This window comes from Rhamphochromis sp. 'chilingali', assembly GCF_963969265.1.
Source record: "Rhamphochromis sp. 'chilingali' genome assembly, chromosome: 15".
Taxonomy (NCBI): Eukaryota; Metazoa; Chordata; class Actinopteri; order Cichliformes; family Cichlidae; genus Rhamphochromis; species Rhamphochromis sp. 'chilingali'.
In genome coordinates, this window is record NC_137942.1 from 8,635,083 (window position 1) to 8,659,186 (window position 24,104).

Below are 24,104 nucleotides of genomic sequence, written 5' to 3' on the forward strand. Positions count from 1 at the left end.
TGACAGGAAGACAACATTAAGTCCAACAACATCTTGTTATGACCAAAATATCCAGAAGAGCATATCTGAACAGGCAACATGTGAATTCTTAAAGTGGCTGTGCTACAGCAGCAGACGAACAGCAGAAAACTAAGGCTACAGCTTACATGTGCTCACCAAAATTGGACAACAGAAAATTAAAAACCATTGTTGGTATGTCTCAATTTCTGCTGCGACATCTTTTGATTTGTCCTGCAACACTTGGATGGTTGGGTAAGAATTTGGCATAAACAACACAAATGCATGCATCAATCCTGCAATGTATCTGCGGGTGTTGTAATGCTGTAAAGAATATTTTGTTATGCCTCATTTACACTGTGACTATTGTTGTTGACCATGTCCATCCCTTCATGTTCACTGTGTCCATCTTCTGATGGAGGATAATGCGCTATGTCACAAAGCTCAAATAGCCTCTAACTGATTTCTGGAGTATGAGAATGAGTTCGCTGTACTCAAATGCCCTCCACAGTCACCAGATTTCAATCCAATAGAGTACCTTTTTGGATGTGGTGGAATGGGAGATTTGTATAAATTTGCAGCAGCTGCATGATGTCATTACACCAATATGGTTGAAGAATTAAGGCAGTTCTAAAAGCAAAAGGTCATCTAACCTGGTACTAGGAAGGTGTAACTAATGAAGGGACCAGGAGTATATATATGTCTCATGCAGTGCATGCATGAGACATATATTTAATTGTTATTTAATAAGCAAAAAGCACCATATACTGTGAATCTTACTACAAATAACACACAAATATTTAAAATCATTTTTATTTCTGTTTCTTTCTTATTTCTGGATTTTAGCAGAGCTTCATATACTAAATTCCTCTTTCCATGCTTGGATGTATATTTTGCTCTTTAGTGTTGCAGTTAGCAACAAGGGTAAAGTGCATTTAGCAAACTTCCCACTCTCAAACAAACTTATTCATTCAATGAACTCAGATTTTTTAGAAGGGGCAACACATATGGGTTCTAGCTTTAGCACATCTCTCCTGACCAGAAGAGGGAAAAACTGACACGATGTTAAGGCACAAGGGTAGAGCTGGTGTTTAAATTGTAGATCCAAAGATTGCAGTGGAAAACTTGAGTGTGAAATGCATCTTTTATCCCCACAAATATGCAGTTGGCTCTTTGCAGACTGGTTGTGGCAACTGATTTGTTTTCTTTGAAAGCGTGCTCTGCTCTGTGTGGGTTTCTGCAAAACAGCAGTACAGGAAGAGCAGGCAGAGACACAGACAAGATGAAAGCTGTTCTCAGGTATGAAGATGAAAATCTCTTGCCACATCTGCTAAAGGATTGCAACTATAGCTGTGCACAGTCTACTGTTCACACGTAAAGACAGTGATTGTGGCAAACAGTTGATTTTCTTATGCAGGCAGATGAATTAAAAAAGACCTGTATGTGATGGTCAGACAAAATCAAAAATCATTGCTGTATTCACAGTAGTGGCTTTTTTTCTCCCTCTCAAAAAGTATAGAATAGATGCAACCTAAACCCCCATGAAAATTGCTGCAAGCAGTTTAACAATGCCAGTCTAGTTTGGTCAAAATAGCTACATACAGATTTAGATATTACACCACCCTAAGGCTATTGGGGTGTGGGCGTTAACAGATGCTGCCAGAGTTAACCATAGGTAGCAACACAGCACAGACAGACCAACTTAGAAACTGAAAATGCTTTCTCAGCTGTTGCTTCTTTCTCTGGTCTCGATCATCCCCCCTCGCTGCCACATCATTGTCTCATTAATCTAAAAACAGGGACATAAATCCTGTCAAAGCTCAATTTACTGAACCTTCTTTTTCCAAACACCACTTCCTTTGTTTGATAAAGGATTAAACATAACTTTAGAGAATTCAATAATAAACATCTTCATGGACCAGATAAAATATTAGTCATCAAAGCTCTGCAGCCATGGTCATCCATCAGAAGCCTATCTGAGTGGGTTCTAAGCAAAACAAATAGCTGTTTTCTCAGTTGGGACTTCATGACATTAAAAAAAAATAACAGTCACAGTCTGACAAACGTGATTTCCGAGCAATGGAAGATAAAAATGGTGTCGGAAATTTGGTTTGATTTGAGAACGATAAAACTAGAAGGAGGTTATGAGGACTATAGGTGACATAAATGTCAGAATCTGAGTAGAAGAAGATGCCGATAGAAGACACAGCAAACCAAGGAAACATGGAAGCAAAATGTCAGAATGTCTGACTCAGGAGAGAAATGGAAAAATGTATTTTATCTGGCAACTGAGCATAGGAGGAGAGGGTGGCGGTGGTAGTTTGTGGTCTGGGATATTAAAAAATGAGGGTAGTGCTCGTCAAACGTGCAGAGACATCAGTAAAGAAAAACAGAATCTAAAAGAGAAAATAAGCACAGAAAAAGTGTCTTTTAAATCCATAAACCTCTAAACTACAAATTCTAAATAAGCACTTGGATGTTTTTGTAGACAGAAAATTGTCTATAAGGGAATCAGCAACGAACTTTTGTTGACGTTTGTCTGTTTCTGCAAACTCATGCAGAGGGAATTTCCTGACATGTTTGTAGTGCATTTGTTTCATGTAAAGAAATATTTCCCAGCCTAGAAGATACACAAAGACAACTGATGAGAAATATACGGCAGATCAGAGCTATTTTATTTTGTACCTAAATCTGCTGCCCTGTCAGTGTAGCCACAGTCTACAAACTGCTGCTCACACAGCTCAGTGACTCCCGTGACAGCAGGTAGTTGTGACCATATGTCATCCGAGCCAAGGGAGGGGTCAAAGGTCAGCTTAGTGTTAGTGATTACCTGGTGAAGCGTGCCAGCTCTCTGTGTTTGTTTGCATATCCATGGTGACAGCCCAACAATCTCCTTCCTTAAAAGCTCACGCACGCACACTTCCCGACAGCATCGCCACAGCCCTGTTCGTCACCTGAAGAGGTGATGAGGTCAGCCAGTAAATAACATTCCGTGTAAAACTATATGGGGACTTGCCAAACTCTGCTCAAATCTAATAAGCACCCTTTTTGCTTTCTTGTCCGTGGAAAATGTGTGTGGGAGGAGAAAAATGCTTTGAACCTCAGCTAAGTAAATCTTTAAAGAGGTTAGCCTCTTGGCCTTACATCCATCCCACCACAATGCCATTGGGGAGAGAGTTTGTGGTTTTAGTTTATGGGAATACTTTATCTTTAAAAGGTGAAACATAAGCAAAAATGATGACAGACACCATAAAATAGTCAAAAAACTTTAAGGGTGAAGGTATGCTTATACATATTACTGATTTGTTCGCTCTTGCATACGTGTTTCCATATGTACATATGTATTTTGTTTGTTTATTTTTATCACATGACCTAGAAACCAGTATTTTATGCTGCCTCGTTGTGTCTTGCGTGATGAACACGATAAGGGAATCAAAGGTCAGACGATATTTAATCTTTGTTTTCTGCAAATGCCACGCATGCCACTTTTATAACTATCGATTACAGCCATAGTAGTATCAAGGGAAGCATCATATCTCTGACTCGGGGATACAAAATAACTGAAGTAGGATCCTGAATTCTCCACTAGTTTCTTGGCAATTGCTTTGGGTTAACAAATAGTCTCTCCATATTAATATAGAGTGTATATTGCACTTAGATTTTGTTTTACTACCAGCCTCAATCTTTACCTGAGGTACACTAAGGGATATTTTGCCATTTTGCCATTTTGTCTTTCTGTATAAAAGTCAGATAAGACAGTGGACCTAAAAGCAGTAAGCACAGTAACAAAAATGTCAAACAATAATTGCAATCAGCCCATCTTCCGTCTCATAGTTTTGGTCATGCTACTTTTTTATGAACAATTGTGCTAAAAATGTTTCTGAAGGACTTTGATAAAAACAAAAGCCACTGGGCCATTAAAGTCAAAAGGATTTATAGCTGTAAGGAAAAGGATAAGAACATTTTTCCTAAAGTTAAAGTACCAAATGGAAAATTGACTGTTAGATTGCGATTTTTCTTCTCTGTGTGTTTGGCATCATGGTAAGTACAGAAGAAGCATAAGTGAACCATCAAAATCATCCTGTAGGACTAATGAATCTATATCTACATATAGAGCACATTTCATGGACAACAGGTCATGTGATTTTTAGCTCTATATGGGTCTGGCAATCTCACAAGAGATACTCAAGTCTTCTATGGAAAAGAGTTGGCATTTATAATAAGCAAAACACACAAAAAATACATTGGATTCATGCAACAAAAATGCCGGTGCTTCTTCATATAAACTGTGCTGCAGGAACCTGATCCACAGCTCATAAATCAATTTTTTCACTTTCTGCCAAGTCTCAGATGGACTAAATCAAGATGAGGGTTTGGACCACTTCCTCCTTTTCTACGAAGATCATTCATCTCTTTTTGTTGTAGCGAGCTACTGTTTCCTGTGTTTTGTTCTCATTCATACGACCAAAACTTTTTCAGTTTTGCTGAATTCACAATTTGGCTCAAGAACCTTGTAGACTTGAGAATCCAGCTGCATAATTTAATATTCTGTTCCCACTATCTTTCTTTGGCTTTTTTACTTCTACAAGACCTCCCAGCGAGGCATGTACTCTAAAGTGCATGTACGCTGTGAATGTTTCCATCGGCCATCAGCTTAGCACTTAAGGACCCCACAACTATGACTTACAGCTCATGTCGACAGCCAGATATTTATGTGTCTCCTCTGGCCTTTGTGTTCTTTATTTACCACCTCAGCTTTAGTTGACCACGTAACAAATCAGACAAGAAGTCGGTCACTAATGAATGAAACGTTTCCCAAAATAAGTAACGATCTAATTTTCCACAGGAAGGAATAGGGTTTGTGTGCCGTTTCACTAAAGTGCTCAGGTGAAGCTCTAGTTTTACAATCCTGTGAAGGATTAGAAGTGAAATATTTAACTGACTGAAACTGGCAAAAGAAAATGTAAAACGAATGGCCCTCCTAACAATATGCACAGAGTTGGAGAGTGTCCAGTGGTCTACAGCTCCTTCCTCAGACTGAATAGGAACATAAAGCATTCTGCCAGAGAGTCAGACTGATTTAACCACCCTCGAGCCAACGTCTGTGGCCATACTGAGGGCGTGCCCTTACATTGATGGAACACCCACCCATGACAATCCCTCTTCTAATTCAAAACCACTGAAACCCCACAGATGAAGACAGGGATTAGTGCCATCTGTTGGGTTTTAACATAACCTTGCTAATTAATTCTAGTGATTTAAGCACAGTATATATGTTGTGTTAGTGATCTCTCCACCTGTTTCTTCTATTCCAGAAATTTCATGTTTTTATTGCACGCCTTCTTATCTTCATTCACAACTTAGGATTTGTTATAGACAGCGACTCTTGTGTTATTAGAAACTGAATTGCTCTTTTGTCGCTCCTCCTCCTCATCTACTGAGCGAAACGTCTGTCAGAGAAGACACCATTGTCACTTTGAGGGGTTTTTTTTGGCTCTGTGCTGACATTCGCCTCGCTGGCCATAACTCTGAGCTCAGTGAGCATTTTTCTCACACCCCCTGGGGGACAGGAAACAACTCAGTCTGTGACTGCAGCTTTCGAATATTTGTGTCACATGAACGTTGCGATAGCAATATGGAGGGTCGATAAGAATGCAGAACCCATGTGCTGGATTTTAAGGAATCTCTGCTGACGCAAAGCCATGGTCAAGCTAAAACTTGACTGAAACTAGAAGCACAATACATCAGCACTGAAGACAGATGAGTTATTTGAAAACAAAAACTCTTTTTTATTTGTTTACTGTAAAAACAAGCTCACGGTTTCTTTGATTTTTTTGCAGTTACATAAGAAGTCTTTTTAATATATCATGTTGTATTTAAAACAATAACCATTTAAATGAGGAGTGTGAACCTGTGAAAGATTATTTGCCTTAGGTTGCACGAAGAAATTTAAGGTTTCAAACAATACATGAAAAACATGACATTCTCAAATCAGACAAGAGACAAGAGCTTTTCGGTCCATTTAGTGTCATTTTCACCTTTGTCCAAAGCGGAAGATTAATGAGGAGAACAACATGTCTGCTACTGTTTGTGAACCAAAGCACTGATCAAAGACTGCGGAGACAGACTAGTCATATGATCTGGCTAAGCCTTGAGAGTCAGACAGCCAAGATAGTCATGAATTGAACTAATTCAAAGCTCACATGGATAAGGCCCAGAGGTGTATTTACTCTTTGCTTTGATCAACTTTATCTCTTCTGAATCTCGAGCTGAAATGATTCGAATAATTTTTTCTAAAAAGTGCAAGAACATCCTGATACAATCAGATAAGTATCAAAGATTCTGTCATTCCAACATCAGTTTGTTGACCAATAAAATACATGACTCATAATACAGTACATACAGCATATACATGGACTCGCTGGCCACTTTGTTTGGTGTGACCCTTCTCAACTGCTTGCTGGGACAAGTATCTAATCAGCTAATCACACTCCAGCAACTCAATACACTTACGCACATAGAAATAGTCAAGATGCTGTTGAGGTTCTAAACAATCACAAGAATGGGGGAAAAAAGGTTATTTAATGGACTTTGAACTGCTAATGGTATCTGGGGAAAAACACAAGCGAAAGATAAAAATAAGATACCAGGATAGGCTTAAGAGCTCAATGTGCTGACAAACCAACATTCTGCTGATCTACTGGTATTTCCCTACAGAGCCATCCTTGGGTTTGCAGAGAATAGCCCGAAAAGAGAAAGTACCCAGTGATTACCTGCTCTCTGGGTGAAATACCCTGCTCAAGTCAGAAACAATGGCAGGAATGTTTCAAGCTGATAGGAAGATGACGTTAACTCAAATAACTACTCGTTGCAACCAAGGTATGAAGAAGAGCATCTTTGAATGCACAGCATGCAAAACCTTAAAGCACATGGGATAGCAACGAACGCCTCGGTGCTACTCCTAAGAGCTAAAAACTCGCTGCTTCTAGCAGGATTGTGCACCATGTTGCAAAACTCACATCATCTCAATCTGGCAATTTCCAGCATGGATATACAGCCAGCAAATCCACAGCAACTGCATTATAGCACTATGTCAATGTGGACCAATGTTTCCATCACCTTGTTGAATCTATGCCATGAGAAAGTAGAACAGGCAAAAAGGGATCCAGCTTGATATTAGCAAGGTGTACCTATCAAAGTGACCAGCGACTGTACATGCAAACTGATGTATCCTTGGGTTAAAAATATATAATGAGATCCTATATAATCAATTTCATATATTTATAAGTCACAAGGACCATTTAATTCCAGGAACTGGGTACGTTTACATAATGATGGTACTTTACTGTAGAAATTATAGTCACTCTGTTGTGATTGAAGTTCTTTTATACAGAAGGAATGAAAGGAACCTCTCAAGTCAGGAAACACAGGTGTTAACCAAGCCGTTTACTGTAAGTATGCAAGGGTGTGAAGGACGCGATCACCACCCATGTTTTCAGACACTTTAATCCTGTTACCATCCTTAAATGAGCAGTAAATATAGAAAGAATGTGAAAGTGAGTTCATAGTGTTCCACACAATAGAAACTGGAAGCTGGGACTTTACTGAGCACAGTATAGCTCATTATTATGCCCTTATTAGGTTGTGGCATTCCAAACATGCCCACGATGAAAGAATGCCATGCGTGTCAGTTAAAACCCACTTTGTTAGGTGTGGTAAGTCGTGAAAAACAAACACCTCATACACCGTAAGCAACAAAGTTTAATATCTTTGGGCTTCTCTCCTCTATCTTCTATATTATCTGCTGCTTCCATAGAAGTCGTCTTTCCAAACCTAAATTATAGGCCAGAAATTCTTATGTAATAATTACTAAGTAAGATAGACTGTCAGCAAAAATATTTGTCCCAGATATAATTGAGTGATCTGCTCATGTTAGATGAGTTTTACAGTTCTCAGAGGATCATGCAGCACAGCACGTTTCCCAGAGCCTTTTTTGACCTTTGGTCTCTCCTCACATTAACTACAAGACATATTCAACCGCTGTCTACAACAAGGGTGTGTGAAAAATTCACCAGCATGTCACAGTGACCCCTTGTATCACTGTCAAATTGTACCTCAGCCTTTGACTCCAGCTAAACTAATTTTTCAATCATGGATAAAATATTAGGAGGAGTAGAAAAGATTAACATTAGTAATAATATTAGTTTCCACTGACATGACATAATAGAGAGTTATGTGTGATAGGCACGTAGCACCATTTACAGTAAGCACAAACATACTTTAGGGACTTGGCTCCTGGTCATTTATGAGGAGGAAATGATGCTGAAGAGGTGATAAGACCCAGATGTTCTTTGGGAATGTTTTCTAAATGCATCCTTCGCTCAGGCAAAAAATAACAAACACGTCTAATCAACTCGGTTTCTTTGAGATACAAACATTCATTTAGGGAGGTTTTTTTGGTCATAAAAGGCACAATATTATTCTTCAGATTCCTATTTTTAGTCCAAGGTTTGGATTTTAATGTTAATTACAGTCTTTTGTTTGACAAGACATCAGATTCTTCTCAGTTTTTAGGCTAAGTCCAGGGTTCACAAGGAGCAGCCCACAGGTATGTGATGATGTTATACAGTAATTTCAGCTCTTCTCAACAAATACACGTTAAATAAAGCAACACTACTGGGTAAAAAAATAGTACACTGGCACTCAGACGTCAAAACTTTGAGGAACAATAGACCAGATTAAAAAAGAAAGTTCTAAATGCATATAACAGAACATGCATATTAGCATTAAAAAATATTTATACACATGATTATTTGTAGGGTTTGTGAGGTACTTCTTTTGTGCATAAACTGATTTATTTTATATATAAAACTAACTTTTATAACATTAAAAAAAAATATCCTGACAAGGATGAAGCAAATTATGAGAGGAGGCAAAACAGGAAGTGAACAGAAAAAAAATAGTTGCATATAGAAAAACAAATTTCACCCTTATACTCTAAGCAACTGGGATTCTGTGAGTCATTTGGGAATGGATTAATCTGTTTTCATTGGAGGGCATGACTATCTCTGATTCACTGAATCCTTTTCTCAAATATGGCATAAACAAACCAGGCAAGGACCACACCAAAAAAGAGAACCATGGCGACAAGAAAAACACTAAACCAGAATTGGTATGTTAAAAATGAGGTTAGACAGCATTTCTCCCTATTCTCTTAATAACAAGAAGTAGTTTGCATGCAAGGGACAGAGAGAATGTGACAAAGGGTGGTGAGAAAACACGATCATTTAAATATGTTAATTAGAAAAAGAATAGATAACGTTCTCACGCTGATAGTTAAGAGGTTTGCATGCCACAGGTGCATGAAATTTGGCTCCCGGGAACTGAAAGCCTACAAAAAAATATTATATAACCTTGGCGTGTCCTGGGGAGTGTTATTATAATTCTTAGCACAACAGTTATTGTCTCCGTGCCAAAGTTTTACTAGAGCTTACGTAAAACGTTAACGGTTGTTGCTCAGAAAAGGACCCCCTTTACACGCAAACAGACACTAAAACAAACTTTGCGATTAAACTTCAATAAAAAAAATCTAAAGACTGCCCATCTTGACAGCTGAGAACTATGTGAACTGTGCATTTGAGAGTTAGGGGAAGTGGGTTTGTTAAGCATTTGCACACAGACAGGAAAGGGCTTCGGAAAAAGAAAGGCAGAGGCATGTGTGAGTGCAAAATGCAAAAACACATTTGCAGTTTCAGAGAAAAGGAGTGTACTGTGATAGTTGTGTGCATGTCTATCTCTGCGAATGAGCTGTTACTTGTTAACACAATGCATTATGCAATGCCTGCATTCCTGGTTACAGTGTTTCTAAGCTAACTGTAAACAAAGTGCGTCCAGGTAACCAGGTGTGGGGTGGGTGTGCTCCTGATTTCATCAGTGCGTGTGGGAAGGGTGATAACAATGCTAATAGAGAAGCATTATTTAGAAATGATTCAGACAAAAAAAAAAGTGAATCACTCAAAGAAATTAGAAGAAAGAGGAAGTGCAGACTGAAGGAAAAAGGAAGCATCTGTGCCAAGTGAGAGTGGTAGTATTACTCTCTGCTTGCCTTACTGCTGCAAACTCTTTTTGCACAGTATCAGAGATACACCTGCATACCTGAGTCACTTACATGCCTTGACACACCAGACATCACTTTATATCACCACATCACAGAGAAACACTGATGCATGGAATGCTTGCTGTTTCTCACCAGCTGCACCTGGAACAAAGACACCGCAAGCTGAACAAGAATTTAAAACTCTGAAATATCTGCTGCAGGGCATTCTCACTATATCCACCAAATATTTATGAAATGATTCATTTCTAAGGCTTTAGTCTGATGTTTGATGAGCTCCACCAAGCTGGATATGGAGTTTCTCTTAAAAACTCTTTTTTGATCAAAATCTACATTTTGATGGTCCATATTTTCTTGTGTATGTTATCTAAAGAGTTCGATCTCACAACAGAGAAAGCTTTTGATACTAAGTCAGATAGATTTGTGTCTGTCGACCAAACAATTTTTTTTATGATGGTGCAGCTGCAGGAGGCACAGCGTACATGCTAACACTGTGCTGTTTTGACATTTTGCTCAAGATGCGACTAAGATATCAGTCCACTGCCAGGTCTAGTCCCAAGACAGACTCCAGTGCTTAAAGGCCCAGAAGAGAACAGGATGTCCTCAATGTCATGACGAAAAAGAATGTCTAGAAAAGTTAATCCAAGGCAAGAAGACATTTCCCATGACACAATGCTTGACATTTCCTGGACTGCAGAGGTTTTGTACACAAATGGGTCCCGTGGAATGCCAAACCGGCAGGTCAAGCAATGGCCATCTGGGTTACGGCTGACGTAGAGCCTTGTGTCAAGCACGGTACTTTAAAAAAATAACCCTGAAAGATCTCTGATATCAAAATATCTGAGAAAAATAAAAAACGTGTATAAAATATAATGTCCTCCCATGCAACTTATACATGACCTTTGCTTTAATGGCCTTCACCCGAAATACTGACGTCTATATTTGTTTCCTCGACTCACAGCAAGCACACTGAATTATGAAAGTACAGCTTGTTTGCGAGTAATGCTTTAAGATTGTTTGGATTTCTTAAGAATAAAACTTTTACAACAGTATACATTTTAAAGGATAGTAAATAATGAGCTTTTGTGTTAAAATCGTTTACCTTCTGTACATCAGAAAATACAAAAATGCCTCAGTACATGTGAGCTCAAAACCCTTCATACTTTCCACTTATCCTCTCCTGTTTCACTTATGATGATTTTACCAGGACCGAATAAGCCCCACTGCTTCTACAGTATGTTACCATGTGAAGAACTGTGAAAAACTGATCTTTACAGAAGTAAACCTGCCATGAGCTCCAAGGTTGTCAGAACGAAACAATTTGCAAAAGCCACATCTCTCAACAGTTGGCAGTTTTTAAGCAGGCATGCGATATAAAGACTCGGTTTGGGTTTTATCTTCCTGGATGAATTCTCAGAACGGGGAATACATTTGATCTCTCGCTTGGGTCCGAGTTGTGCAGTAGGTTTCACAGGACAGGGGATACCTTCTATTTTTTTCCTGTAACATATGAGTAAATAAAGCCAACTGCAACAGACAGAAGCCCAGAATGACTCCCACACACAGACAGTTTACTTATTTTTGTAGTTTACACGTGCACATTTTATTGAGTGAAATAAAAGCTTTCAGGTGGCTGGACGGGAATTAAAGTTCAAATCAAAACAAAGTCACATTATCTACTGGCATGTAGACAACACGAGACACACCAATCAAATTATACCATTTGTGTGGCATTTCTGTCTTCAAAGGAACAGCATCCGTTTTATTATCTGCATCAACTGTGCAAAGACTTTTTAGTGACTGCAGTTTTTATTAGACGACATGACACAGAAAACCCTGACCTATATAAGAATCAGAGTCACAGCAGGTTTGCATGTCCTTAAAACCTACAGAGAAGCAAACAAAAAAAGAAATGTAATAATTTTAGAGCGCCTTAATATCATCAATGAATATTTACCAAGTATCAGCTTCGAGACAACTTCATAAGACTTTTGTCTTACTGTTGTTTTGGAGAACTATTGTGATAACATTATCTCATAGAAAGGCATGACAGATAAGGAAGCTCTGATATACCTGCGTAGAAATGGTTTTTTGTTGTACTACACGTATACAAAGAGGAAAAAGTGTCGAGAACGCTACTTAGTTTACTTTAAACGCCCCCAGTGAAGCCTCATTTAACCTTGTTATCAGGTATAGCGTGACATTTAAGTTTCACCACAACCACCACTACACGTCTTCAGCTCTTTCACTTCTGCTCATTACTCTCACATGGGATATCCTGTTGAGCCCATCTGGTTCTGAAGCCGCTCACTGCTGTTGAAACCCTGCTGGGTCTACATCACATGGGTCTGTTTTGGAACAGCAAAGTTCAATGTGACTCTCAGTCCACCGCAGGGGGAGCACATGAACAGACAGACAGGAGCAAGCTGGCATGCTTTTCCCCCCTTAAGTACTATATACAGTAGCTCTTTCACTATTTGCCCTGTGATCTCAGTGCAGAAGGCCAGCCTTATCTACTTAGCACTTTAATTCTTATTCTTATTTTTATTTTCATGTCTATTTAAGCGTAATTTTTGACAGTATGTTTGCACTGAAGCACCGCAGCAATTTCCTAATGTTGTAAACCTGCTCAACATTTGGCAATAAAACCCTTTCTGATTCTGATTCTGATTCTGATTCTGCAACCTCAACGGCAGACTCTCCATCAAGCACTTTACTTGTCTCCGAAAAATGCCACAAAGACACAGCTCTGTATGTGTGATATCCTTGTTTTTTTTTCATCAGCAGCTGTGAGATCTGCAGAAGTCTGTTTAATTTGAGTGCTGGGAGCTGGTCCTGCTTAACAGGCATTTTAAAGGCTTTTCCAGGCCAGCGTGCACCTCCACTAGACCTTGTCTTGATAATTACTGGGCCAAAGGGAGCCTGCAGGCCATGTGGAGCAGGAACCTCCCATGGGAGATAGCCTAAAGACACCTAATGGAGGACGTGCAGCCTGTGCATTTCGGATTAAAGGAGACAGAAAAAGATGCATGCATAATCAGTTTTCATTTTCCAGCGGCATTTGCGCATAGCAGCCACAGAAAGTTCCATGCTTCTCATCACCTTTTATTCAACAACTATAACAACGTACATATGAACATATGTGCATACGGCATGAATAAAACATACAGCAAAATAAAACCTGTTAAATTTCTGAGGTCAACCAGTACAAGAGTTTGAACAATGCTTGGGAGTTTAAGATATTTGAAAGAGGTTCAAGGCCTGCTGTTATCTGTCCCACAGACTCTGGGACAGCAGCCAAGCTGATGCCATCTCAAGGAGAGGAACGCAACAAAATGGCAGGAAATTCCTACTTGGTTTGGTCCCATCAACATAAGAAATTCTTTTTAAATCCGCCTGCTGAAATGTTCCATAGAGATGCAAGTTATTTTGACTTACCAGAAACACTCAGCTGTAAAAGAATGCAAATGTTATGATAACAGCACAGGGAGAGATTAAAGAAATAGTAGAATAGAATACACTGTATGATTCTTAATAACAATCTTTTGCTGGTTCTGAATAGAAAGAAAATTTACGTTAATTTTATTGTAAATTCTGACCGTTCACGATCGCTAAATGGTTGCTAAATTTTTATTATTTCTTATCTATACTTTCTTGGGAGCCTATTTAAAACTCACTCCTATGCAAATATTAACTTAATTTAATCATCATCATTAAGAACTTGCACGATAAAACACCTGAACAGAATCCTTGTTGAAATTGAAATATACGTACTTCCTCGTTTATTTCCTCCCAGCATTAAAAACCCATTTAGTTTGCAGTTTTTATTTTGGAAATGCTTCTTTTCCAAACACGTGTGATCAAAGGTGACAAGACTGAGGATTACGTTAGACTGGTTTTACACCTTTGCATGAAAACACTCAATTTTTTCCCTTGTGCTTGAATTTAACTCAGCTTCTAATTATAGAAGCTTATCCTTAAATTTGCGAACAGTACAAAAGAAAACTAATCTCTCTCAAAGGGTCATTTAATACCATTTTTAGAGAGTTTTTTTATCAGCTGGTGTAGCACATGGAGCACAGAATACGTAGACCTTCACCCAATACAAATCTGTAAACAGGATGTGAGTCAACGACCTTATGAGAACAGCACTTAATGAACAAAACTTAAACTTGATGACTTGATGTCCTAAAATAAAATCCATTGTTCCCTTTCTCACTATTGTGAGATGTTTCTTTTCCTCGATCAAGCCCCCAGAGGTCAGTGTGGCTTTAGTTGTGTGGTACAAGTCCAGTACAGGGTTTTGCTGCCACCTGGTGCTCATGTCATCGGTGCCAATTAAAAATGTAGCCAATGCACAGACACATTGTTAATATGTTAAAAAAACAATGTTGTTCTTTCTCTAAACTAATATTTTTCTGAAATGCACACACATTATATTTCCACAGCCAGCCTATATAAACGTGCATGCACTTATATTGCTGGAAAATTCATCAACCACTCAAAAACATGACAATCTGTTTCCCACGCATCTCAGGTGGAAGGAATGAAACTATATCAACAAGGACATGAGAAAAAAATAGAAGGACTCCAGCTGGCTGATAATGGGCAGATGTTTAGTCTTAAATGTCCTTGTGATAGCGTAAGATGTAAAAACAGTTTTAACATGCCTCCATTTTATTCCGTGGCTCATTTTGCAGTATCCTCCTCGCTTTGCTCCACCGGCTCTTTTAATGTAGGTGAGTTAGGCTCCATGGATAAAAAGGTGGTGCTCATCACAGGCTGCTCCTCGGGGATCGGTCTCAGCTTGGCTGTCCGGCTTGCTTCAGACCCAGACAAAACATTCAAAGGTAACCACAGCTGTGTATGTGTCAATCTTCTCTTTGAGAATATACATTACATTAAAGACTGGCTTTTAAGAACCAGTAAAACCACTAAGATGATGTACACTGTGCAATTTTATGTGACCTACACAAATAACTTAGCAGATGAATCTTCCATGTACATTGTTAATTAAATGTTGTGTGAAAACCATTTACCTCCTTGGGGGTCAACTCTGTAAATTCCTTTTTACATACACATTCAAACTCATCATTAACTGAAGCTTTCTGTTCAGTGTATGCAACAATGAGAAACTTGTCTAAAAAGGAGCGTCTTTTGGAGAGCGTGAAAGGCCTGCACAGGGATACTTTGGACATACTCCAAATGGATGTGACCGATCGGCAGTCCATCCTGGATGCAAGAGATAGGATTGTGGAAAAACGCATAAACATTCTGGGTATGGACCCGTGCCAGTGTGTTCCGATTAGGATTGGAAAATGTGATTTGAGTGGGTTAATGTGCTTATCCTTGCTATTTGCAGTGTGTAATGCTGGTGTGGGTTTGATGGGGCCACTGGAGGTGCAGTCTTTGAACTCAATGAGGCACATCCTGGAGGTTAACCTCCTAGGTACCATCCAGACCATCCAGGCATTCCTGCCACAGATGAAGGCTCAGAGCCAGGGACGCATTCTGGTCACTGGCAGCACCGGAGGCCTTCATGGTGAGAAGTGCAGATGGTTGAGGAATGTCAACAATGTTCTGCATGTGCAGTTTTTGTAGTGATTTGATGGAAACCCTATAATTAGATCATGTTGATACTTGTTACCATGCATAGAATTTCCAAAATAAGCTTTTAGAGTTTCTTATAGGGCTCCCATTTAACGAGGTCTACTGTGCCAGTAAATTTGCAATAGAGGGAGCATGTGAGAGTTTGGCTATTCTCCTGAAACACTTCAACATTCAGTAAGTTTCATAAGTTGGCTGCATGTTGTCTCGTTAGTTCAAAGACTACTTGTGTGTATAAAATTAAGACGCAAATATGAATTAAGATACACCATTGTCCAAATGCTACATCCTACAGTGTGAGTCTCATTGAGTGTGGTCCAGTCAACACTGACTTCTTGGTCAACCTGAAGAAGACGGAGCTTGGGGATACGTCTCTCCAACAGGTTGACACCCAGACACAAAGGCTGTATGAAAAATACCTGCAGCATTGTAGATCTATTTTCCAAAATGCTGCACAAGACACTGAGGATATTGTGAAGGTATGTTCCATGTTTACAGAAAATCATAACTTCATTAATTTCTATTTGAGGTTTTAAACAATGGCAACATTTAATTACATTTGCTTAATTTTATAGGGACAATGCATTTTAAGTATGACAATTGTTGTCCATAGTTGACCTTTTACATCCACAATACACAGCCTGAAATAACATATTATGTCTGCAGGCTGGCATGCAAAATAAGAAAGGAGTTAAGTAATATTAAATCATTTTAAAATACACTGAATCATTTTCTTTTTTCTGTTAAAATAAAATTAATACATCCCTCAACACTAATCATTCAGTGATTTAACCCAGACATTGATCATTTTAGAGCTCAAATAAATGAGTGAGCTTTCATGTGCTAACCACACACATATGTATAAAATTTATTTAAATCTCTAAACGTGTCTACTATTATGTGTTTGGTTTTTTCCTGAAGGTATTTCTAGATGCCATCCAGTCACCCAGCCCTGCCTTCAGATACTTCACCAGCACTACTGGGCCACCTGTAACCCAACTGAAGGTCACAGAACCAGATGACTCATACATCAGTGCTATGAGCAAAATCATTTTCTCACCTGAGGAGCAATAATTTTGTAACGACTGCATCACTTCGTGTGTAAATGTTGTTCCTGTTTTACTTTATGTACACGGGTTAATGTTTTGCTCAAATACCCTTGACTCCTGAAACACAGTCTAGAGTAGAGTTCACAGGATTCACTCCATGTTCTATTTTTGTGTAAGGCCTAAACATAGTACTCCTTATCATAAGACAAAAATGTAAAAATAGACTCTGTTCTAGTTGGTGGAGACATTTTTGATAAGCATTATTCCTGATGCTTGAGCGATAGAGCAGTTTCTGCATTCCTCTAGTTCCACCCACACTAGCTTGCATATTTTTTACTTTGAGCTATCGTGCTTCAAATCACTGCATTCATTATAAAAGTCAAAACACTGCGTGCAGAATTTTCGTAGACGATTTTTGATTTGCTGTTTTAAGCACAAATGGTCATATAGGGGACTTCTGTATGAATGACAGACACTATATGTTTCTTTTCTATAGCTTGCTTGAATGCTTGCTTTAAATTTCCCATTCTGGCATAAATATGTAAAGAATATATCAATAAATGAAGTTTTTAAATACCTGAAATAACTTGAATAATTTGGCTTGTATACTTTTTGTGAATTTATCTACAGGTGCTATTGTGGCCCCTGCACAGTATCTCTGTCTGCAGTAAGGGAAAACTGCTATGACTATTTGATAATGCAGATAAAGTATCATAAAGCATATTTCATAAGTATTCATTGTTATGTAAGGGATTATGTGAAACAGTGAAATTGTGCAACAGTTTCCATTTATACAGCTAGTTCTATAATAATAATAATAATAAATTTTATTTATGAGCGCCTTTCAAGTCACCCAAGGACACTTTACAATAGGATAAAACAATTAGTAAAACAATGGCAGAATAAGAACAATAAAATAAAGCACAAGATAACATGAACAAACAGTGTATTCACAGTGAATATGCAGATTTGAACAGATGAGTTTTGAGTTGGGATTTAAACTGGGGGAGAGAACCAATATTTCTTATTTCAGGGGGCAGAGAATTCCACAGCCTGGGAGCAGAGCAGCTGAAAGCTCTGCTTCCCATGGTGGTGAGGCGGAAGGAAGGTACAGTAAGCTGGACAGAAGAAGAAGAACGAAGTGAACGGGCAGAACAAGTGGTGGTTAACAGGTCAGAAAGGTAAGAAGGAGCGAGGTTATGAAGGGCCTTGAAGGTGAGCAGAAGAAGTTTGAAAATTATCCGGAATTTCACAGGGAGCCAGTGAAGTTCCTGAAGAACAGTAGTTCTGACTACTAACTCTGTCCACTGATCATATATATTCCCACAGAAAACAAACAAATGACCTAATTTATAGATAATTACATAATAACACTGGAAATTTAACAAGTGTGTTTTATCCCAGAAGCCTGCATGTTGTAGGCAAATTTTCTTATGTACCCATTACAAAGGGTGTATGATGATATCTATCAGCTGATCGACTACAGGCCTGTCAACGATTATATGTAGCTACTAAGATGCAAGTACAAAAAATACTATTTCAGTGACATCTTTACACAACAGTGACATTAAAAAAGACAAAGGCTAATAGAAATTATGATTCAAGATCAGAGAAACAAAGAACGGCCTTGAGTGGCTTTCCATTTTAAATGAAATCTAAGGAGTTTTAAAAGGAAAGTAAAGAAATCTTGTTGTGTTATAATAGATTACAGGGATAATCTTAACATACTGACGTTTAGCTTTTAAAGCAATGAACTCTGTAAAGTTAAATGTATAAAGACTGAAGGAGGGCCAGCTGGCACAGCATCCGTTCCTTGTGTCTGGCTCAGTCTGGGGTTGTTGAGCCCATGAGTAGTTCCTATTCTAACATGAGACAGGTTATCTTGTCTGCACCTAGAAGTTTCTGACCTGTCCTTAATAAGACTAATGGTGCTTCTTAAACCCTTCCCTTCTCAAGTGCCCTAATTCCACTCTCGAAGATACTTAAATGGATCTTGCACCGCCTCTTCTCGCTGTGTTACCTCATAGCCACTTAATTCAGCAACACTTAAAGGCATGCTGACTTTCAAGTGTCAGCTGTATTACGGAGATCTGTGTAGTAAGAATTAGGCAACAGCTGTTGTATAATGTATGAAAACTAAATCTAGTTTTTCTCCTGTCCCAAAGCTAGCCTACTTCTACATTAAACATTACCTCTACAGTCACTGTGAACTTTATCTTTATTACTCTGTATTCAAGTCCAAGTTCATCATGTGCACACATCATGTGCTTTCCTGGACTCGAGTTGGCTTGATCTTTGAAACCTTAAAAAGTTCTTTGAACTTGGTTGTCAAACACTTTAATTCAGTCACAAATTAATCCTAGGGTTCATGCAGCTGACTGAACGTGGACCTGCCTTTTCAACATGTGGGTTATATATAAGGCTATGCAACTATAGTTGGTCCTAGTATCACTTCATAAATACACACTAAACGATACAAAATCTACTTCTTAGGCCTTTTTCACACATTTTTGAGGAAACACGTGCACTCAAAAAAATGAATGAGGTGGATTGTTCAGTGTATATTAATTATTTATTTTCATTTTACTTAAAATATATGTTTTTGTTAAGTTAACATATGTTTTTCTAATCAAGTCTACGTAATTGTGTCTATTATTCAACGTACATAATACTAATGTGTTACTTGATCGCATAACATTTAAGTCAATTAGGATCGATATACCTTGTATATCCACAAGGTGGCAGTAATGCAAAAACAGTTGTAATGAAACCGCGCAGAACAAGAAGGTTTCACGGCTTGTGCCTGCTCATGCGCAAGACTTCAAATTTAACTGAAAAAGGCTGTTTTGGCGCCAAGCTGCTGTTTCTTTGAGAGGTAAGACCACTTTTTTCTTTGACTATGTTGTGTAGTATCTATATGTCCAGCATGGTTATATTTTGCGTTTGTCTTACAAGACATGTTATATCGTTTGCGTGTGCTTGTTTTACATTAGTTTTACTGGGTCCTGGACATGCTTATTTTGTGGACTGTGTAAGAAACATTTTTATTGTTTTTTGTTTTATTAAGGGATTAGCTACAGGGGTTCATGGGGTTATTCTTTCAAGGGGTTATTTTTCCATTTGCTTTCTTGGGATTCCTTTTCTGTAATCCGAGAGTCGGAAATATCGAATAGGATAGCAAGGATAGCATAAAGTGACATTTAAAATCCAAAAAGTCAAGGGCGAAAGCCACTGTGACACCATTGTTCTGCTCTATCAGTAATCTGTATTATGTAAAAATGGTCTGTAAATACAGCATGTTTCCTAGCGGAGTTATACATATCAATGTAGTTATAAATTACAGTTTGTGAAAGTACACACTTAATTTTTTTTAATAAAATTATTCAAGACATATGAGTGAACAGACAATGGAGGTCGACAGACCTGGTGATAATTGCTTCTATAGAAAGTTAGCACATGGCAGTGTCAATCTCTTGCTTTTCTTCTGAGTAGTATTTTATTTAGTTGTAATTCAAACAATAATTTGCTTCTTGAAATTAAGGAATTAATTATTTTTTTTCTTTATAAATCTCAGATCCTGCCTTTACCTGCTCCCTCCTATACTGATGTGGTGTATGTGGTATTGCTGAGCTTGTATGTGGTATGTGAACTGTTATACTTTTAAAAACAAAACTGTTTTATAAGTTAAGTTTTCTTTTGTGACCCATGCCATGCCCCTGTTATTTCTTCTCCACATCTGAACCATGGTAAAGGTTGCAGTTCAAGGGCCTGAGGCATGAAATTCTTTTCAGATCAGCTGTGATCAATATTTTTTGGAACTTGATAAATAACAATAAAAGCTGTAATGGCTCCATTAGCATTTTGTGTAAATGTTTGTGTTAAAATTATAGCTTTAATGAGGTCTTACTACATTAGTTTTAGTTTGTATATGTGTACATATAGTATGTATATTTACAGTACAGTATGTTGTGTTTGTTGACATATTTTCAGGTGGAAGCAGAATATGTGAGGATTACTACTGCTGCACATGTTCCAAGGCTTTTTACACAACTTGACCAATACACTGACCAGCTCATAAAAGTCTTCAAGAAAAAAGGAGGCGTTGCAGGGAAGAAAATTAGACAAACTTTGGCCCCAGCCACACAGGTGCGTTATTCTGTTGGTAGCAAAATATTATGGCTAATAAGATCATTTTCAAATTTAAACAGCTAGTGTATGGTAGCTGCACAGTGCACTTACATTTATATTAAGCAAGACAAAGTTTGGTACTCAAAACGTTGGAAAATTTAAATTACCTAAACATATGTAAAATCTGATCCCTTGATTTAGGTTAAACCAGAAGTGAATGTTTTTATGTTATGTTTTGAATGCAAAAAAGATGATGTATTAGTTTGTCTTTACCTCCATTATGGACATATATAATGTGGTGGAAACCCTGCCCAACAGGTTAACTATTCATGTCCATGTGATGATTAGTTGGTCTTGTGTACATGTCTATCTGTGCAGTGGCTATGTCATTCATTTTGCGTATAATGTGAGTTTCTGTCATCCTAAAGTATATCTGTTTTCTCTTCCTGTATCTCTGCCACTCTCTACAGAAGGAAACCATTGAAAAGGGGAGGGAGTGTGTCCTCAGGGCACTACCTTTTTACCTGAATGAAGACCCAAGCATCCTCTTCAAAGAATAATTGGTTGGTAATTTTAGTTTAGTTTTTTATCTGTATTAAACCAAATTTTGAATAACTAATGTTGTTGCATGTTGTAATGTTGTTGTTGTTGTAATTTGCATGGAACCTGTTTAAATGTTTTGGGAAATCTTCTTGTATACCCAAACTATTTATATTTATCGTTGAATCTGTAGTCTAAAATAGTGGCGCACTGGGGTGCATGTTCCTAATATTGTGTTTACGTCATTAAAGGGTAGCTTTGGCCCTTTTTCTTTCTTTTTTTAAAACTGGATGCCATTTTTCTATGTTTTTGTGTCTAAGCTACAGCTGTTCAGAGGGAGCTGGAACAAATTACCCTTGCTATCTTTACCATCGAAAGAGCTGATGCCAGCACTCCTCCAGCCGATGTGGGTGTAAGCGCCAGACGTCTGCTTTATATTTTTATTTACGATTGAGTTCATGTTTGTTTTATAATTCATAGATTCATTACATAAGTCATCTTTTCAGGATTAATAAATGTGAAAATATATGTGTTTACATAAAGTAATTTTAAGTCACTGTTTTGGGATTGGAACCTAAAAGGGGGTACCTCTCACTTTAATTATGTAAGTGCAATAGTAGCATGAAACCCTGTGTGAGAGGGAAGGGGAGGAGCATGGACAGAGAGGTTAGGAGTCTCACGGTTTTCTGACCGTGTGCACAGCTAGTTCTGGATAACTGCTATTTTTTGGAACTTTCATGCTTTTTAGGAAGGAGTTCATTGTTACATCTTCCGTTTGTAATAAATAAACAGTCTTCAAATCATAATGCAACTGGAAGCATTTCTTTTGGAAACCAGGAACACGCGTCAGCCATAGACTCTTCTTTTTTGAACTTGGTTTATTGGAAATTACCCTACAGTGGGTATAACCATCTAGTGTGTCCTGCATGACCTGGAAGACCTGGCCTCTGCATGTGCACTCTTAATGGGTGGGATATATGCACTGAATCTCAGTTAACCTCAAGACTGAAAGCTAAGAGACAATCAAAAGTATTGAGATTTAAAGGATTTAATTGAGAGATGATACTGCACCAGAAATGTTGAAGGGTGGTGTGTATATTAGCGTTCAAGGCATATTGTTATGAGGTGGAAATATGTTCATATTCAGTTTGTGTTACATTGTGTGCATTGTAAAGGTAATTGCAATACATACTAAAATTAAGGGTAAGTTAGGAGGTTGATCTGATATCCTCGTGTTGGTGTTGTTCCCAGATCATCATACTAAATGTTGTTCCAGGATCAACATTGCAAGTGACCAATCAGAATGTTGTGACGTCATACTTTTGCGACTTCGGGAAAAACCGGCGTAAAACAAAAAACTGTACTTAAGCTGCGTGAAACCGCCTCTGTCCGCCGATCAACTGACCCTAACCCTAACCGTAACCCTTTAATAAACAGTAAGCAGAATTGATATTGTCCTTGCAACATTGGAATTTCATAAATGCACGAATGGCTTGGAATAGAATAACGTCACAACAATGTGATTGGTCACTTGCAATGTTGAACCTGGAACAACATTTTCATGATGGTCTGGGAACAACACCAACACGAGGATATCAGATCATCCAAGTTGGGAATGCAGGATGAATGTATATTTTGTGGACTTTTAAAGACGAACAATTGTTTCCATGTTAAAATGTTTCCATCTGAAGTTTTTTGCCCAAACACTGGTAAAATAAATGTTGACAGTGGCGAGTGTTAAATGGTTACTGCTGTGCTGTTGCAAAAAAACTGAACGCTGACAAGCTGTTTTATTGTTAGACCATAATGTTGGCATGTTTTGTTAAAGTTTTATTTGGGATGGTGATGTAATTTTCTTTGATTGCTAATATCAGTGGACTATTTATTATTATTATTATTATTATTATTATTGTTGTTGTTACTTTTTTTTTTTTTTTTTAAATTGTGGCTGTTGAGGTGGACACTTCACTTTGCATTGTTAAAGGAAAGCACTTCATTGGCATTGTGTTACTGGACTGACCCTAAGCAATCATTGCAAATAGCAACTTTGCTATCCATTTTAGACACTAAAAGAAAAAAACACTCACAGACCTTACTAGCATCACATGTGCATAACTCAAGTGTCATCTTATCAATGTGTTATGTGATCTTCAATGCATTTTTTTTTCTTCTATTTCTGGTAGATACAGACATTTAATTTAAAGTCTTGATGTTGCATCTGTCTACATACTGTTAATTACTAACCCTAATGAGCTGTTGTGTTTTATTTTGGACTGGGTTTACACAAATGCTCACTGAATGTGTTGGCAATAAAATAAATTTTAAAAAATAAGTTGGATGTACTTAATTCATTTGTGTGGAACCTGTTGACAAAATAGATTTTTGTAAAACTAATTAATAAAGCACAAGGTGGCTGAAAATATAATATTTGAATTAATCTAACTTAAATTTAACATTTTACTGCCACAAATAAGAAATGTGTTGAAGTAACTAATCTAAACTATCTAACCTGAAAATATATCATCTATGTTCATACAACATAACTTGATTTAGTTAGTCTTAAATATGTCTTGTTAATCTTAAGTAGTTTTTTTAAATTAGATGAACTAAAGATTTTTGCTTTAAACTAACATAATTCAATTTCGTGGAACCTGTTGACAAAATAATTT

General features: G+C 37.8%; 1 protein-coding gene and 1 long non-coding RNA gene across 3 annotated transcripts; both read left to right on the forward strand.

The window, feature by feature from the left end:
- Nucleotides 1-14,864: 14,864 nt before the first annotated feature.
- On the forward strand, nucleotides 14,865-16,792 carry hsd17b1 (hydroxysteroid (17-beta) dehydrogenase 1; the record flags this gene model as incomplete). Its single annotated transcript, XM_080905466.1, has 6 exons — nucleotides 14,865-14,961; nucleotides 15,228-15,389; nucleotides 15,474-15,653; nucleotides 15,802-15,895; nucleotides 16,014-16,197; nucleotides 16,640-16,792. The coding sequence occupies 6 exons, from the start codon at nucleotides 14,865-14,867 to the stop codon at nucleotides 16,790-16,792; spliced, it is 870 nt and encodes a 289-aa protein (XP_080761592.1).
- Nucleotides 16,793-19,552: 2,760 nt separating this feature from the next.
- LOC308412247 lies at nucleotides 19,553-23,767 on the forward strand. 2 transcript variants are annotated; one of them, XR_013974543.1, is made up of 5 exons: nucleotides 19,553-19,642; nucleotides 20,342-20,407; nucleotides 20,758-20,913; nucleotides 21,366-21,458; nucleotides 21,756-23,767. It is a non-coding gene; the product is annotated as an uncharacterized lncRNA (long non-coding RNA). The 2 variants fall into 2 exon arrangements; XR_013974544.1 differs by lacking the exon at nucleotides 19,553-19,642 and adding an exon at nucleotides 19,650-19,798.
- The last annotated feature ends 337 nt before the right edge of the window (nucleotides 23,768-24,104 follow it).